This window comes from Chelonia mydas, chromosome 3 (genome assembly GCF_015237465.2).
Source record: "Chelonia mydas isolate rCheMyd1 chromosome 3, rCheMyd1.pri.v2, whole genome shotgun sequence".
Taxonomy (NCBI): Eukaryota; Metazoa; Chordata; order Testudines; family Cheloniidae; genus Chelonia; species Chelonia mydas.
In genome coordinates this window covers 150067759-150083792 of record NC_057851.1, presented here as the reverse complement: position 1 = coordinate 150083792, position 16034 = coordinate 150067759, and the positions used below count along the sequence as shown (strand labels likewise).

The following is a 16034-nucleotide window of genomic DNA, read 5'->3' as shown; positions in this document are numbered from 1 at the left end:
TTCTGCTTCTCCTTTGTTCAGAGAAAATACACAGTGAATGTCTGACTCTTTAACCTAATCAAACTGGGAAGAGAGTCCCTGACAGAGGAAGTTTATTATTTTTATTGTTAGTTTTTATTTGCATCACAGTAGCACCTAGGACCCCATTGTAGGAGGTACTGTACAATCACCGAACAAAAAAGGCCATCCCTGCTCCAATGACCTTAACACATACATACCCTTCCATTGCTCTCCTTCCAATCATCACCCTTTAAAAGGTGAGGGCTCGATAGGGGTCCTGTCTCCTTGGCCTGGCTGAGGGAGAGGGTTGTTAATGGCAGTAAATATTCAGCAGGCTTCATGCTACTGGTCAAGCCATTTTTGGGAGCAGGCAAAATGGGTTCCAGAGTTCTGAATTCTGATAAGCCAAAGACACATACCATATATTAGTGCAGCAAGCAGCACACCAGTGCCAACAGGTTGATGGGACTCTGGCTTTTTGCATCTGCTGTAGAAATGACATTTCTTGAAATACAGATCTACTGAGTGAGGGAAAAGGCTCAATCTACAGCCATTGGGGAGAAGCTGTGATTGCTGAAGAAGGATGAAAATTAAGATTTTCCCTGTGAAAAAGGAAACATTTTCCTATATCTTCCCAGCTATTCAGACATGAGTAAATCATCCTCCTTCCCCGAGTTTACAGAGTTTGTGTTCATGTGACCCTTCCACCTTCTGACACCCATGTATTAGGTAAAATCAATTATTCCTCCTCTCTACTGGCAAATTAAAAGCTTTTAGAGAAAAGTTTTGGATTGTTGAAATATTAACAATAAAACAATGGTTACTGCAATGAATTTCCCACAAGTGGATTCATTATCAAAACTAGCAGCTCAACCCCTGAAATTAGTACCTCTGTCCAGATACACACTGTAGGGGACTGGGTGTGAAAGTTTCCTTTGATATGTATAGCACAGGGCATCTGATGTTGAATTACTCTCCAACAGAGCTGCTAAGGCTCATAGAACTAATAATTCCATGCACTGCTTCACAAGTCATCAAATCATACCATAAACTAAACTAAAAAAAAAAAAAAGATATCTTTTAAAATCAGGACTTTTTTTCACTAACTGGTCAGGCCAAAGTCTTACCAACTAAAGAGATGGATTAACTTTAAAGGGCAGTTCTTCTCTGAAAAACAGTTATGTAAAAACATCACCTTCGTAACTCAGCAAATCTGCTCCCTGGTTACATTTATAGTCATAGCTGCATGTCAGCAACCAAATTAAGCGTTTACTATGTTTTACTCCTGGCACCACTGGAGAGTCCACACAGCTCTGGGAGAGGTAAGCTGGATTCTATTCTTTTTCAAACATTATCAACAGAATTATTTACTAAGTTCCAGTAGTTATATCTGTGTAAATCCACTGAAGGCAATGGGGTAGCAAAGGTGTCACTCAGGCCTTAACCTAAAAATACTGGGGTTGCACACTTGTAACTGAGGCCCTAATTTAACTCGCAGAATATTCTCAGTGACGATGCATGAGAAAGAAAGAACTCAGCATGACTCTCGATCCAAGGTTGAGTTTGTAGGGCTGGTAGTTAGGTGAACAAAACATTTTTGAGAGACAACTAATCTCATTTGATCTGAAGTAACTGAGAGGTGACTTAATAAATGCCTTTGATAAAACAAACAATAAATGCCTCTTTTACAGATGAAATTTTTAGAACTATACTTTAGGAGGTTGAAAAGTTCAGTTCAGATAATCACTCCACAGTGTGAATCCATATCTGAACCTCTTGGTCTAGTAAATCTGGGTTGGAAAGATTGCAAGAACAACCTCTGTCATGGGGTTTTGGAATTACCAGTGCAAAAATAAACAAAGTGGCTCAGACTAGTATAGATCTCAGAAAAGGTTCAGTCTGGGTTCAGTTCAAGTTTAGAGTGGAGGTTTAGAGGGCATTTCTTATTTTGTATGAAATGGTTCATGTGTCTGTAACCTTCAGTGGCACTAACAGCCAGTGCTTAATCTGTAATGAAAGAGGTAACAGGGCTCACGCAATTAGGTGCCAGGACTACAGCAATATTCTACCTTCATAACTGATGCACCAAGCCCAGAGGTGCCTGGGTTATGAACTGCCAAAGGTGCTGGGGCTTAGCATTAAGGCACAAATTAAGCACTGCTAATGGTCGTATAGAGAGGCAAGTTCACATCTAGTAAAGTGTATGAGATGAAGGAGCTGAGGAAATGCTTTCTATTTTATTTATGAGCTGTTGGGGGTGAACTTTTCAATCCGTGCCATCAAACATGTGACGTCATCTGTTGGATCCATTCACATCTGGCAAGGCCACCTCACTGCTTCCTCCTGAGTGTCTGGACTCTGGGTTAGTTTTCTAAAGTATCTCCCTCTAATAATGAAGGATTGTGGAATGTTTTTCCCGTAAGACATTTATATAATTTCACCTATGGGGGGGGGGGGGGTGAGGGGGAGAACTCACTGTGTTCATTTTATGACAAAATAAATACATGCCCTGTACATACCCAGAGATTTAAGGATCTTCTCCTCAGCATTGCTGTCTAGCCTTGACCTTAAAACAATTGAGGAGAAAAGAATTTATGAGGAAATATAGAGGAAGAGAGAGCACTTTAATGGAGGAGGGGTTCCTTGTCAGAATCACCATCACAGAGCAGGAAATGTAACCCACAGGTCTCAGTCTGCTGGCAACTGCTTTACAATGCTCATTAGGTCCATCAGTAAGTAAAGCCACATGAAGGGCAAATCCTGATCCGACTGAAAGCAGTGTGTCTCCCAATGCAGCTCAGGAGGGATGGGCACATTAGTGACTTTCAGACATCTTTATAGTCCATGGTCCTGGTTCCACTAGATGTTAGGCTGGTCCTACAGCTCAAATTAGAGCAGCCACGTTTATACTAGTGTGAGAGAGAAAAGAATCAAGCTTTGTCTGTTCCAGTTTTAGATCAGATTGTGATTCACAGATTCATGGATTATAAACCAGGACCATTGTGATCATCTAGTTTGACCTCCTGTATAACACAGGTCATAGAACTTCCTTGAATTAATTCCTGATTGAACCAGGGCATATCTTTTTAAAAAACAACCAATCTTGATTTAAAAATCCACCTGATTCTCAGTTCCACTGATGTAACTTCCCCTCAGGAAAGAATTAGGCCCGTCTGCTCTTAAATAAATAAATAATTTATCTTCAAATAAATTTGTGAGTAAGAACCTAATAAGTATATTCTGATGCAACTAGACATGTATATACAATATCTTAGTGAAGTATATAAATTGCAATTGTAGCTTAACACTATTTATTATTATATCAAACATAAGGCTGACAGCTAGTTTTCCACAAGCACAGAAGTTAAACTAATAAATGGGGATAATACTTATAATGTATATTAATTTTATAATCATCCCATAGTGCCTTAATAGAATCAGAGAATCACAGGATTGGAAGGGACTTCGAGAGGTCATCTAGTCCAGTCACCTGCATTCATGGTAGGACTAAGTATTATCTAAACCAGGGGTCCGCAACGCAGTGCCTGCAGGCACAATGGTGCCTGCCGGGGCAGTTATGTGCGCCCGCAGGACACCACGCCGCTGAAATCTCGTCACCGACATGCTGCTGAAAAGCGTTGCCGTTTCTCTGCAGCATTTTGGCGGTGGGGTGTCTTGTCGCTGCCGCTTCTCGGCGGTGGGGTGTCTGGCGCCCGCCACATTCTTCTGGGAATAAGAACCGTCCTCTCTGGAACCACCTCTCAGGTAGTTGAAAGCAGCTATCAAATCCCCCGTCATTCTTCTCTTCTGCAGACTAAACAATCCCAGTTCCCTCAGCCTCTCCTCATAAGTCATGTGTTCCAGACCCCTAATCATTTTTGTTGCCCTTCGGTGGACTCTCTCCAATTTATCCACATCCTTCTTGTAGTGTGGGGCCCAAAACTGGACACAGTACTCCAGATGAGGCCTCACCAATGTCGAATAGAGGGGAACGATCACGTCCCTCAATCTGCTCGCTATGCCCCTACTTATACATCCCAAAATGCCATTGGCCTCCTTGGCAACAAGGGCACACTGCTGACTCATATCCAGCTTCTCGTCCACTGTCACCCCTAGGTCCTTTTCCGCAGAACTGCTGCCTAGCCATTCGGTCCCTAGTCTGTAGCTGTGCATTGGGATCTTCCGTCCTAAGTGCAGGACCCTGCACTTATCCTTATTGAACCTCATCAGATTTCTTTTGGCCCAATCCTCCAATTTGTCTAGGTCCCTCTGTATCCTATCCCTGCCCTCCAGCGTATCTACCACTGCTCCCAGTTTAGTATCATCCGCAAATTTGCTGAGAGTGCAATCCACACCATTCTCCAGATCATTTGTGAAGATATTGAACAAAACTGGCCCCAGGACCGACCCCTGGGGCACTCCACTTGACACCGGCTGCCAACTAGACATGGAGCATTTACCACTCTTTCTTGAGTGGTAACAGCTAATTTAGACCCCATCACTGTATATGTATAGTTAGGATTATGTTTTCCAATGTGCATTACTTTGCATTTATCAACATTAAATTTCGTCTGCCATTTTGTTGCCCAGTCACCCAGTTTTGTGAGATTCTTTTGTAGCTCTTCACAGTCTGCCTGGGACTTAACTATCTTGAGTAGTTTTGTATCGTCTGCAAATTTTGCCACCTCACTGTTTACCCCTTTTTTCAGATCGTTTATGAATATGTTAAATAGGACTGGGCCCAGTACAGATCCCTGGGGGACACCACCTCTCTCCATTCTGAAAACTGACCATTTATTCCTACCCTTTGTTTCCTATCTTTTAACCTTTAACCATGAGAGAATCTTCCCTCTTATCCCATGACTGCTTATTTTGCTTAAGAGCCTTTGGTGAGGGACCTTGTCAAAGGCTTTCTGAAAATCTAAATACACTATATCCACTGGATCTCCTTTGTCTGCATGCTTGTTGACCCCTCAAAGAATTCTAGTAGATTGGTGAGGCATGATTTCCCTTTACAAAAACCATGTTGACTATTTCCCAACAAATTATGTTCACCAATGCATCTGACACTTTTGTTCTTTACTATAGTTTCAACCAATTTGCCCGGTACTGAAGTGAGACTTACTGGCCTGTAGTTGCCAGGGTCACCTCTGGAGCCCTTTTTAAAAAATGGCGTCACATTAGCTATCCTCCAGTCATTTGGTACAGAAGCTGGTTTAAATGATAGGTTACAGATGACAGTTAGTAGTCCTGCAATTTCACATCTGAGTTCCTTCAGAACTCTTGGGAGAATACCATCAGGTCCTGGAGACTTATTACTGTTTAGTTTATCAATTTCTTCCAAAACGTCCTCTAATGACACCTCAATTTGGGACAGTTCCTCAGATCTGTCACCCAAAAAGAATGGCTCAGGTTTGAAAATCTCCCTCACATCCTCAACAGTGAAGACCGATGCAAAGAATTCATTTAGTTTCTCCGCAGTGGCCTTATCTTTCAGTGCTCCTTTAGCATCTCGATCATCCAGTGGCCCCACTAGTTGTTTAGCAGGCTTTCTGCTTCTGATGTATTTAAAAAAAAATGTTTGCTATTACTTTTGGAGTCTTTGGCTAGCTGTTCTTCAAATTCTTTTTTGGTCTTTCTAATTATATTTTTACACTTAATATGCCAGAGTTTATGCTCTTTTCTATTTTCCTCATTAGGATTTATCTTCCACTTTTTAAAGGATGCCTTTTTGCCTCTCACTGCTTCTTTTACTTTGTTGTTTAGCCACAGTGGCTCTTTTTTGGTTCTCTTCCTATGTTTTTTAAATTGGGGTATACATTTAAGTTGAGCCTCTATAATGGTGTCTTTAAAAAGTTTCCACACAGCTTGCAGGGATTTTAATTCTGGTACTGTAGCTTTTAATTTCTGTTTCATTAATTGCCTCATTTTTGTGTAGTTCCCCTTTCTGGAATTAAATGCTACAGTGTTGGGCCGCTATGGAGTTTTCCCCGGCCACAGGGATGTTTAAATTTAATTATATTATGGTCACTATTACCAAGCGGTCCAGCTATATTCACCTCTTAGACCTGATCCTGTGCTCCACTTAGGACTAAATCAAGAATTGCCTCTCCTTTTGTGGGTTCCAGGACCAGCTGCTCCAAGAAGCAGGTATCAAGAAATAAATCAAGGTATAAAATTTAAGGTATCAAGAAACTTTATCTCAGCATCCCTTCCTGAGGTGATATTTACCCAGTCAATATGGGGATAGTTGAAATCCCCCATTATTAATTATTATTATTATTGAGTTTTTTATTTTAATAGCCTCTCTAATCTCCCTGAGCATTTCAGAGTCACAAACACCATCCTGGTCAGGTGGTCTGTAATATAGCCCTACTACTATATTCTTATTTTTCAAGCATGGAATTACTATCCATAGAGATTCTATAGTACAATTTAGTTCATTTAAGATTTTTACTTCATTTGATTCTACACTTTCTTTCACATATAGTGCCACTCCCCCACCAGCATGACCTGTTCTATCGGTATTATTGTGTTCCATTGATTATCCTCATTCCACCCCTTTCTGTGATGCCTATTATATCAATATCCTCAGTTAATACTAGGCATTCTAGTTCATCCATCTTATTATTTAGACTTCTAGCACTGTATATAAGCATTTTAAAAACTTGTCTTTTTTGGCTGTCCCCTATTGCATGATGTAATTGAATGGAACTTTTTTTCATTTGATTAAGGAGATGTCATTTGACTGAGGTCATGCGAGACAGTATCAAAAGCTTTACTAAAGTCAAGATATAACACATCTACCACTTCCCCCCTATCCACAAAGCTTGTTAACTTGTCAAAGAAAGCTATCAGGTTGGTTTGACACAATGTGTTCTTGACAAATCCATGCTGACTGTTACTTTTCACCTTATTATCTTCTAGATGTTTGCAAATTGATTGCATTATTATTTGCTCCATTATCTTTCCGGGTACAGAAGTTAAGCTGACTAGTCTGTAATTCCCTGGGTTGTCCTTATTTCCCTTTTTATAGATTGGCACTATATTTTTCCTTTTCCATCTCCCCCATCTTCCATGACTTTTCAAAGATAATCGCTAATGGCTCAGATATCTCCTCAGTCAGCTCCTTGAGTATTCTAGGATGCATTTCATCAGGACCTGGTAGCTTGAAGACATTTAACTTGTCTAAGTAATTTTTAACTTGTTCTTTCCCTATTTTAACCTCTGAGCCTACCTCATTTTCACTGGCATTCACTAGGTTAGACATCCAATCACCACTAACCTTTTTGGTAAAAACCGGAACAAAGAAGACATTAAGCACCTCTGCCATTTCCACATTTTCTGTTATTGTTTTCCCCCCTCCTCACTGAATAATTGTCCTAGCCTGTCTTTGGTCTTCCTCTTGCTTCAATGTATTTGTAGAATGTTTTCTTGTGAGCCTTTATGTCTCTAGCTAGTTTGATTTCATTTTGTGTCTTTGCCTTTCTAATTTTGTCCCTACATACTTGTGTTATTTTTTTATATTCATCCTTTGTAATTTGACCTAGTTTCTACTTTTTGTAGGACTCTTTTTTGAGTTTCAGATCATTTAAGATCTCCTGGTTAAGCCAAGGTGGTCTCTTGCCATACTTCCTATCTTTCCCATGCAATGGGATAGTTTGCTCTTGTGCCCTTAATAATGTCTCTTTGAAAAACTGCCAACTGTCTTCAATTGTTTTTCCCCTTAGACTTGCTTCCCATGGGATCTTACCTACCAACTCTCTGAGTTTGCTAAAGTCTGCCTTCTTGAAATCCACTGTCTTTATTTTGCTGTTCTCCCTCCTACCATTCTTTAAAATCATGAACTCTACCATTTCATGGTCACTTTCACCCAAAGCTGCCTCCCACTTTCAAAATTTCAAAACCAGTTCCTCCCTCTTTGTCAAAATCAAATCTAGAGCAGTCGCTCCCCTAGTACCATTCTCCACCTTCTGAAATAAAAAATTGTCTCCAGTACATTCCAAGAACTTGTTGAATAATCTGAGCCCTGCTGTGTTATTTTCCCAATAGATGTCTTGATAGTTGAAGTCCCCCATTTACCACCAAGTCCTGTGCTTTGGATGAGTTTGTTAGTTGCTTAAAAAAAGCCTCATCCACCTCTTCTTCCTGGTTAGGTGGTCTGTAGTAGACCCCTACCATGACATCACCCTTGTTTTTTCCCCTTTTATCCTTACCCAGAGACTTTCAACAAGTCTGTCTCCTATTTCCATCTCAACCTCAGTCCAAGCATATACATTTTTAATATATAAGTCAACACCTCCTCCCTGTTTTCTCTGCCTGTCCTTCCTGAGCAAGCTGTACTCTTCTATATCAATACTACTTGTTGTCTTTCACCTAAGATCTCAAAGCATTTTACAAATATTAGTGAATTAAGCCTCACAACCTCCTGAGAAGTTGGTAGGTATCTGGGGTCTCATTTTGTGATGGGAAGACCAAGACACAGAAGGGATTAAGGCCTACATTTACAGAAATGGCTTCTAACTTTGGTAACTAGATACCCAGTTGATAATTTGTGTACCAGCAAATTGTCACAGAAACAAGTATTTGCAGATACAAACTTCTGTCCTCACAATGAGGGGCCAGACTCAGGTCCAGCTGAAGAGCGGGGTCTTAAATGATTTGCCCAAAATTACATAGTGAATCAATCTGCAGTATACTTGTAGCCATGCTGGTCCCAGGATAGTAGAGAGACAAGGTGGGTGAGGTAATAGGTTTTATTGGACCAACTTCTGTTGGTCAAAAAGGCAAGCTTTCAAGCTACAAAGAGCTCTTCTTCAGGTCTAGTGAGTCAGTGGCAGTCAGGAATAGACATAAGAACATGAGAACGGCCACACTGGGTCAGACCAAAGATCCCTTTAGCACAGTATCCTGTCTTCTGACATTGGCCAATGCCAGGTGTCCCAGAGGGAATGAACAGAACAGGTAATCGTCAAGTGATCCATCCCCTGTTGCCCATTCCCAGCTTCTGGCAAACAGAGGCTAGGGACACAATTCCTGCCCATCCTGGCTAATAGCCATTGATGGACCTATCTTTCATGAATCTATCTAGCTCCCTTTTGAACCCTGTTATAGTATTGGCCTTCACAACACCCTCTGGCAAGGAGTTCCAGAGGTTGACAATGCATTGCATGAAAAAATACTTTCTTGTGTTTTAAACCTGCTACCTATTAATTTCATTTGATGGCCCCTTGTTCTTGTATTATGAGAAGGAGTAAGTAACACTTCCTTCTTTAATTTCTCTATACCACTCATGATTTTATAGACGTCTATCATATCCTCCCTTAGTCGCCTCTTTTCCAAGCTGAGAAGTCCCAGTTTTATTAATCGCTCCTCATACGGAAACCGTTCCATACCCCTAATCATTTTTGTTGCCCTTTTCTGAACCTTTTCCAATTCTAATATAACTTTTTGGAGATGGTGCAGTATCTGCAGGTGACCACATCTGCATACACGCAAGAATCCTGGCTCTTACTCCTAAACCGTAACCACTAGAACATACTCCCATATATCTGGAGTGATTTTGGCTCATATCAGGCACACAATCTATAGTATACACATAACTCAGTAGAAATATCTATGAGATCTGTAAGGATGAGGCTACAATGGAAGGGAAGAAGATGCCAGGAAGAAGTTTACCTTATCTCAGCAGACTCCTGTATAGTGAGAGCAGCCTGGTCCAATTGCTGAGAGCTTGAAAGAGGCATTGGAGCATTGCCAGAGTCTCTGTCAGGTGGTCTCACTGATTTGGGAATAGGTGGAATCAAAGCAGAACCTAATGACTTCCTCATCTTCTCATCATTGCAATGCAAGTACTGCCGGGAAGTCTGGAATTGGAAGAGTCCAGGGCCCACAGGGTTAAAGTTCAAACTGAAACAAGTAACCTTCACCCTAACTTTACAAAGCAGTTCAATCCAGCTCAGTGATTATGCAGAGGCAAGTGAGGTTTAGAAGGGAAGGCTGGTAACATGGGTTAGCACAGGCAGGAATTCATTGTTAGGCTACAGAGCAGAAGATCTCTGCAGAGATAGGGATTAGAGGGAGTGTATCTGGAGGGCTAACAGCCAGCATTCCACTCTAATCACAAAAGAAAGTGCACCTTCTTCCATGCTCTGTATAGTGGACTAGCACTGTCAAACTCTCCTCTCTCACACTCCACTGAAGCCCCAGTCAAAAGGAAGAAGCTATCTGAGGGAGGGAGAATTGATGGCACCCCTATGCTCCCGAGCTGGGAGAGGGGAAATGAAGGCCCCTTTCTTACTGCTTTCCCTTCATTTCCCCTCTTGACTGGGGCTTCAGTGGAGTGTGAGAGAGGAGAGTTTGACATCTATCTAGGTATATTATCGTGCTCATCACTGCAGAAGCTGTGCACCCTCTGCCTAGCCTTCCTCCTTCCTGTCATCCCCCTGCTTTGCCAGTGTAGTTTCTGGGAAGCTGTTGCTCTTTCAGACTTTCTGATTGTACTGGGATGAGTTTGGCTTACAGTCCCATGGCTGTACCTAAACCACCTACCATACACCACTGAACTCCAGCCAATTTTCTACTGCTTATTTCACATTCTGTCAAAATATACTTCTCTAAAGTCCATTTTTTTCCTGTTATTGCCCTTTCTACAGACCCTCATCAGCCTTTCAGCCCTGACAATAATGTGATCACCGGATCCTAGGCGCGCTCCGATTTTCATCTAATTTATCATATCTGGCTCATTGTCAGCTATCAACTCCAGTACAGCAGCCTACCTTGATGACAGTGCAATGTGTTGTGTATGAAACCATCCTGTACTATCTCCATAACAGACATACATTTCTATTGGAATGGGTCCCCTTCTGGGTCATCGATATTGTGACTGGAAGAGTGGAGGAATGGAGAGCAAACATTAATCCTTTCTTAGTTCTCCCATTATCTTCTTCACTGCCAATGAGCCAAATTAATTCCTGATGAAAATCCAATGAAACCAGTAGAATTACTCTAGGCATGAATCTGGCCCAGTATCTAGATAACTGAAATCCAATGCACTGGCCTTTTGATAGGCTTCCTTTGTTTGCAAAAGCATTTCCTAATCATCTTCCTTCTCCTGTGTAGTGAGGTCTAATAGCTGTAACTCCTGTCACCCTTGCAGAGTCAACACAGTTAATGGAAAGGTTGCAGGATTGTATCCCTTCTAGGGTATCCTTAGTAGAATTGTTTGCAAAGTTCCAGTCAATTACCTCTGTGCAATCCCACTGAAGGCAATGCAGCTACTGAGGGTCTTACTTGAATTCTAGAAACTTTATTTGAGTTGATGATGGACTTTTGGATTCCAGGTTGAGTTTGCAAGGCAGGCAGCTACAGCAAACACCTTCATACTTCTAAATTTAGCAGCTTTGCTATGAAAATCATTGAGACACGATTGCATCTTTTGCTCTTTACACAATATTAACCATAAGAAACCACAGAAGCACAGTTGGGTCACAAATGCCCATGTTTACTAACTATATTGAAACATGCAAGACGTTACTACATACATATGGTGCCTCTGATTGGTTTCTGGTGGCTTCTCCTCAAACACAGAACATGATAAGCACTATTTAAAGAGATACAACCCAATTCCTATACAGTACAGACACTAAAACCACAGTACCTCCATGATGCCACCTTTACAGAGTAACTTTTCATAGTACAACCACACTTCAAATAGGATCCTAGACTTTACCCACATCAGAGGAATCTCTTAGAACCCTGCCAGGCACTAAATAAACTGCAAAGGAACTATATTTGGTTTGGTTCAGTTTTCTTATTCTATGCCCATTTACCTCTTGGGAAGTTGGAGTCAGCTCAGTGTAGGTCTCACCACAGCCCCAGCTGACCATGCCATTCTCCAAGGTCGTCTTCTCCCTTTCATCTGTGCCGTTGACCTCTGGGGAGGTAGGGATGCTCTGAATGGGAGGCATGGGCTTGGAAGTTATCAGCAGCCTTTGCGAGGCAGATCTGGAAACAGCTGGCTTCAAGGCAACCTCCTTGGGACCACTGGAGTCAAGCAAGCCTGCAAATCAGAAACATGTAGAACTAGGGATACTACCTTTTAGATCCAAGATAACGGAAATGTGACTCCAAATCAGTAACTTTCTTCTAAACATGTAGTTAACCAAATGGTGAGAACTGTTCCCATAGACACACATTAATACAGAGAGGCTGCAGCCATCTGCAGTTGAGTGGGCCAGTCACATCCATCCAATTCCATAGAAATACCCCAGATAACATGATGGTTTTCTATGCTCCTCTTTACTGTTTGAAAACTGACATCTGGATTCATATGGATTAGGAAAACAAACTTTTAAACCCCTGCGAAAGAAAGATTAAAGCAGGTACAGGAAGGGGGGGGGAAAGGAAAGAGACAAGATGAATATATAAACCAAGCAAAAGTAGTGGCTCCAGATAGTTAAGCTCTATTACAACAAATCAGTAACATAAACAAGGATGAAATTTGTCATTTTTTCTCCACAGGAAAGGAAAGTCTCCTCATTTTTGTCCTTCAAGAATGTTTTGACGCCAGCATCCACATACAGATCCCCTTATAAAATGGGATCTGTGTCCAGCCAAGCCACATATGTCCTCCCAACACTGTGGGTGAAACCTGGACATTGCTGGCAATTGAACTCAGTATTTGTCAGTGTCACAGTCTAACCCCTCTATTCTTGGAAGGGTTTCGTTTCATCAGGGACAGGAGGTAGGCACCCAGCTTTACCTCTGTGTGATGCAAATAAGCCCTCAGAGATCCTCCTCTTCTTGAGCTTGTCCTTGATCTGAGCAGTTTCCACGGCCACACTGCTCACCTCCAGTTCTTTGAGATCCTGTTTCAAGGTGGGGCTGTCCAAGCCCTCCAGAGAGGAAATAGCTCTGGGATAAGGTGGGCCCCCATCTCCACTCCACAAGCATGACTGTTTCTTCATCTGGACTTTCAGTACAGAGTGAAGAGAGGCTGCAGGCCAATTTAAAGGCAAGAGTCAAATAGGTCAACCTCACTCATCAAGAATCCATCAGTCAATCGGAGGCATTTATTTCATTCTGGTTTTAGAGATCAATTTAATTTTATTTTCATTTTGGATCAAAATAATATGACCCTAGTGCTTGTGAAGAGTGCTGCATTGACTGACCAGGAGAGTGAAGCTGAGGGCCCCATCTCTAGTAATGAGAAGGGAGCATCATATCAGTCTTTGGCCTCTCTGCTGGGACTGACCTCAAGGATCCCAATGGCAGTGGTTTTTATTCAAAGGACTATGGACCATATTAGCCATTAGAAACAGGACTGTCCAACATGCACCAACAAACAGTCCTCAGATGGTCACAAGCAGCTGAATTCTATTAGCAAGAGGTCAAAGCCCGGCTACTAATCAGTGACCTTCAGATCTACTTAATGGCGGAAATTCCACAGGAGGAAGGCATCAGGACTCTACCAACAGCATTCTCTGACTTGTAACTAGTTCCTGGAATCATCACTCACAGTAAATGAAAAACAAAAGGGTAGATCTGGACACCAGGCTCAGAGAATGCCTCCCATTCCGTTTCTATGCGGCCTAGGCCACAGGTCATAGTCATTCTGTCCCCATCCTTACCTTCATCTGCTGTCGTCCATCTGCTTCCATACAGCTGCAAGTTTGAATCGATGCTTCCCCCTCGCAGTGATCTGTATCCGGGTTTGACTTTGGGGACACTCCCACAATACACTGCAACAGGGGCTCGGTACTTAGCTTTAAATTAAGAACAGTACAAATGACCCAAGTGTGTGGTGCTTGAAAAGAAGAAAAAAAAAGAACAGCTGTCCCCTTTCACACATTACACATCAGATAGTGTGGGTTAAACCCTGCACTCCAGGCTCAGGCAAAAACTTCATTGTCTGCAGCCTCTCTAATCTAACACTCATCACTCGGGTATCTGACTGCCTTGCAAAATTACACAATTCCTTGTTAGTGATCTACCCCGTATTTCCTCTCCCTTCCTGACTAAGGTTGCTGAACGTCAAGGAGGTTGAGCTGTTGCAAATCTCAAACCATCTGGAAGGTTCACAAAACTAGATCAAAATTCCTTCTTTCCTTGTAATTCAAATCCAGGCTTTTTTCCTCCAAGAGAAACAATTAAAAAAAAAAAGGAAAAGCACAAGACCAATTAATAACTTCTGTGTTTCTAGCTAGAAGGGGCCTGTGCTCCAGGTTAGCAGTCCCCAAAACTCATCTAACACATGTGGGTACCCTATCTACCAAATGCAGACCTATTTCTTGATTCAAATGTCCTCCTTTGCCCCTCTTTGCTCCAACTTCACCCTATATTTTCACTGGATTTGGTTCTCCTTTCTCCTCTCTGTTCCTTCCTCCACATAGACTCCTAAAGACTACATAAACCCATAATGTTGGAGTTAAACTTTCTAATCCATGATACTCACACAGATTCAAAATTAGGTAAGGCAGTTTTTCCCCTCCCTCATGCAGGCCAGCCTCCCCTACCTTTGCACATCAAAGACAGACCATAAACTCTTGCAGAGTGCAAAATAGCGGCCACACTTGCGAGCACAGTCACCGCCCCCTGGTATCTGGCTCACTGTACAGTGTTTTGAACATAGCACTCGCACACACGGTGCCTGTCCTAGAGCATGATAGCATTACTGGCACAGTCACAAGACTGGTTAATTTCCTCTGGGTAACCAGTGAGTGGATGGGATTGCAGCAATCCCTAGTTGTGGAGCTGCGAAAGGCAAAGAGTGCTAGCATCTAATCCAGTCCTTTACCTGCTGTGAAATCATCATGTGTTGCCATGTGTATGAGCTAAAGGGCTCCTTTCAGCTGAGAGGCTACTTTCTGTTTCGATTTTCACTCGACCTGCTGCTACTGGTGGTACCTTCTCCTTGTAATGTCCAGAGGCCTGCATGGAAAAACAGCAGCATTAACATGGGTGACAAACGATCTTTCCCTCACATTTCCCTGTCTAACGGTGTTCTTGCCTGGAACATATCAGAAAACTGGTGAAGTCAAGGGAGAGCTTAAAAGCACTAGCACAGTGGCTCAATGCCAAATTCAAATGCCACAATCTCCACCTGTTGCAAACCTGCCAATTTTATTTAGCCTTGCTCCAGGCTGTTCCCTTACTTTTCTGGTCCCTATCACTTCAGTAATCCAGAACATTTAATGCTTCTAAACAAAGGGTAGCCAGCACAGAGGTGGGAGTACAATTCCTCCAGCAGCCATTCTCTCCAAAGCTGTGCAGGCAAGGGGGCACAGAGGTAGGGCACTGTCTCTGAAAGGGTTGCCACTGAAGCATCCAGGCAGCAGACTGTGTAGCAGAAATTACATTTTCAAACTCTTGATGGCAAAGGGCCAAATTTATGCTTAGTGTAACTCCATTGTAGAGTTGCACCAGGAATGACTGTGACCCAATATAAGGAAGGGCAGAAGGGGCAGAGTGGCAGATTTTCTTTTCTTTTTCTTTAATTCAACTGAATTTGAACATTAGTGAAAGGTGCCTGATTAACAGCTGAAGGCTGGAGTCCTCTGTATATCCACAGCCTAGTTATAGCGTGAGCAGCATCAGTGCGAGCTGCCCGTATCCTGCCCTCCCCCACCAATCTGCTTCAATCCTGATCTGCCTCTGAGGTTAGATCAGCCTTCTTTGCCCATTTGTGCTGAACTTTGCAGCTAGATCCCAAACCAGAACCTGAATTCTTCTGAATCCGTCAATCCTGACTACAGCAGACAGAAAAACAGACCAACACACACTTGGTGCCACCCAGCATTTGCTGCGCCACTGGTATTTGTGGTATTTACTTCGGAGTAGGAAATAGCATGGTGAAGCCAACCACCACTGCACAGTCCATGTTGATTTTTAGTGGTGACCTCTGTGTGCACATTCACCAAAACCATACTCACACTCTGTGTGTGTGTACACACACACACACACACACACTTGCCAAGGGCTAATGCGCCTTGAGGCCAATATTATAGGGTTCAAAGTCTAGCAGGGTGAAGGGT

At 42.4% G+C, this 16034-nt stretch overlaps 1 protein-coding gene across 2 annotated transcripts in view; it reads right to left on the bottom strand.

Moving 5' to 3' along the window:
• The window catches only part of TOGARAM2 (TOG array regulator of axonemal microtubules 2), a 45867-nt gene extending 30940 nt beyond the window's left edge, over positions 1 to 14927 (bottom strand). For both annotated transcript variants that reach the window (XM_037895571.2, XM_043543533.1), the window contains exons 1-7: positions 14798 to 14927; positions 13632 to 13766; positions 12764 to 12997; positions 11832 to 12061; positions 9679 to 9866; positions 2520 to 2566; positions 219 to 397 (exon numbers count right to left, since the gene is read on the bottom strand). In XM_037895571.2, the coding sequence (XP_037751499.1) occupies positions 219 to 397; positions 2520 to 2566; positions 9679 to 9866; positions 11832 to 12061; positions 12764 to 12997; positions 13632 to 13766; positions 14798 to 14825 (1041 nt within the window). In that variant the 5' untranslated portion in view covers positions 14826 to 14927. The remainder of the gene's footprint in view (positions 1 to 218; positions 398 to 2519; positions 2567 to 9678; positions 9867 to 11831; positions 12062 to 12763; positions 12998 to 13631; positions 13767 to 14797) is intronic.
• Between the last annotated feature and the right edge of the window lie 1107 nt (positions 14928 to 16034).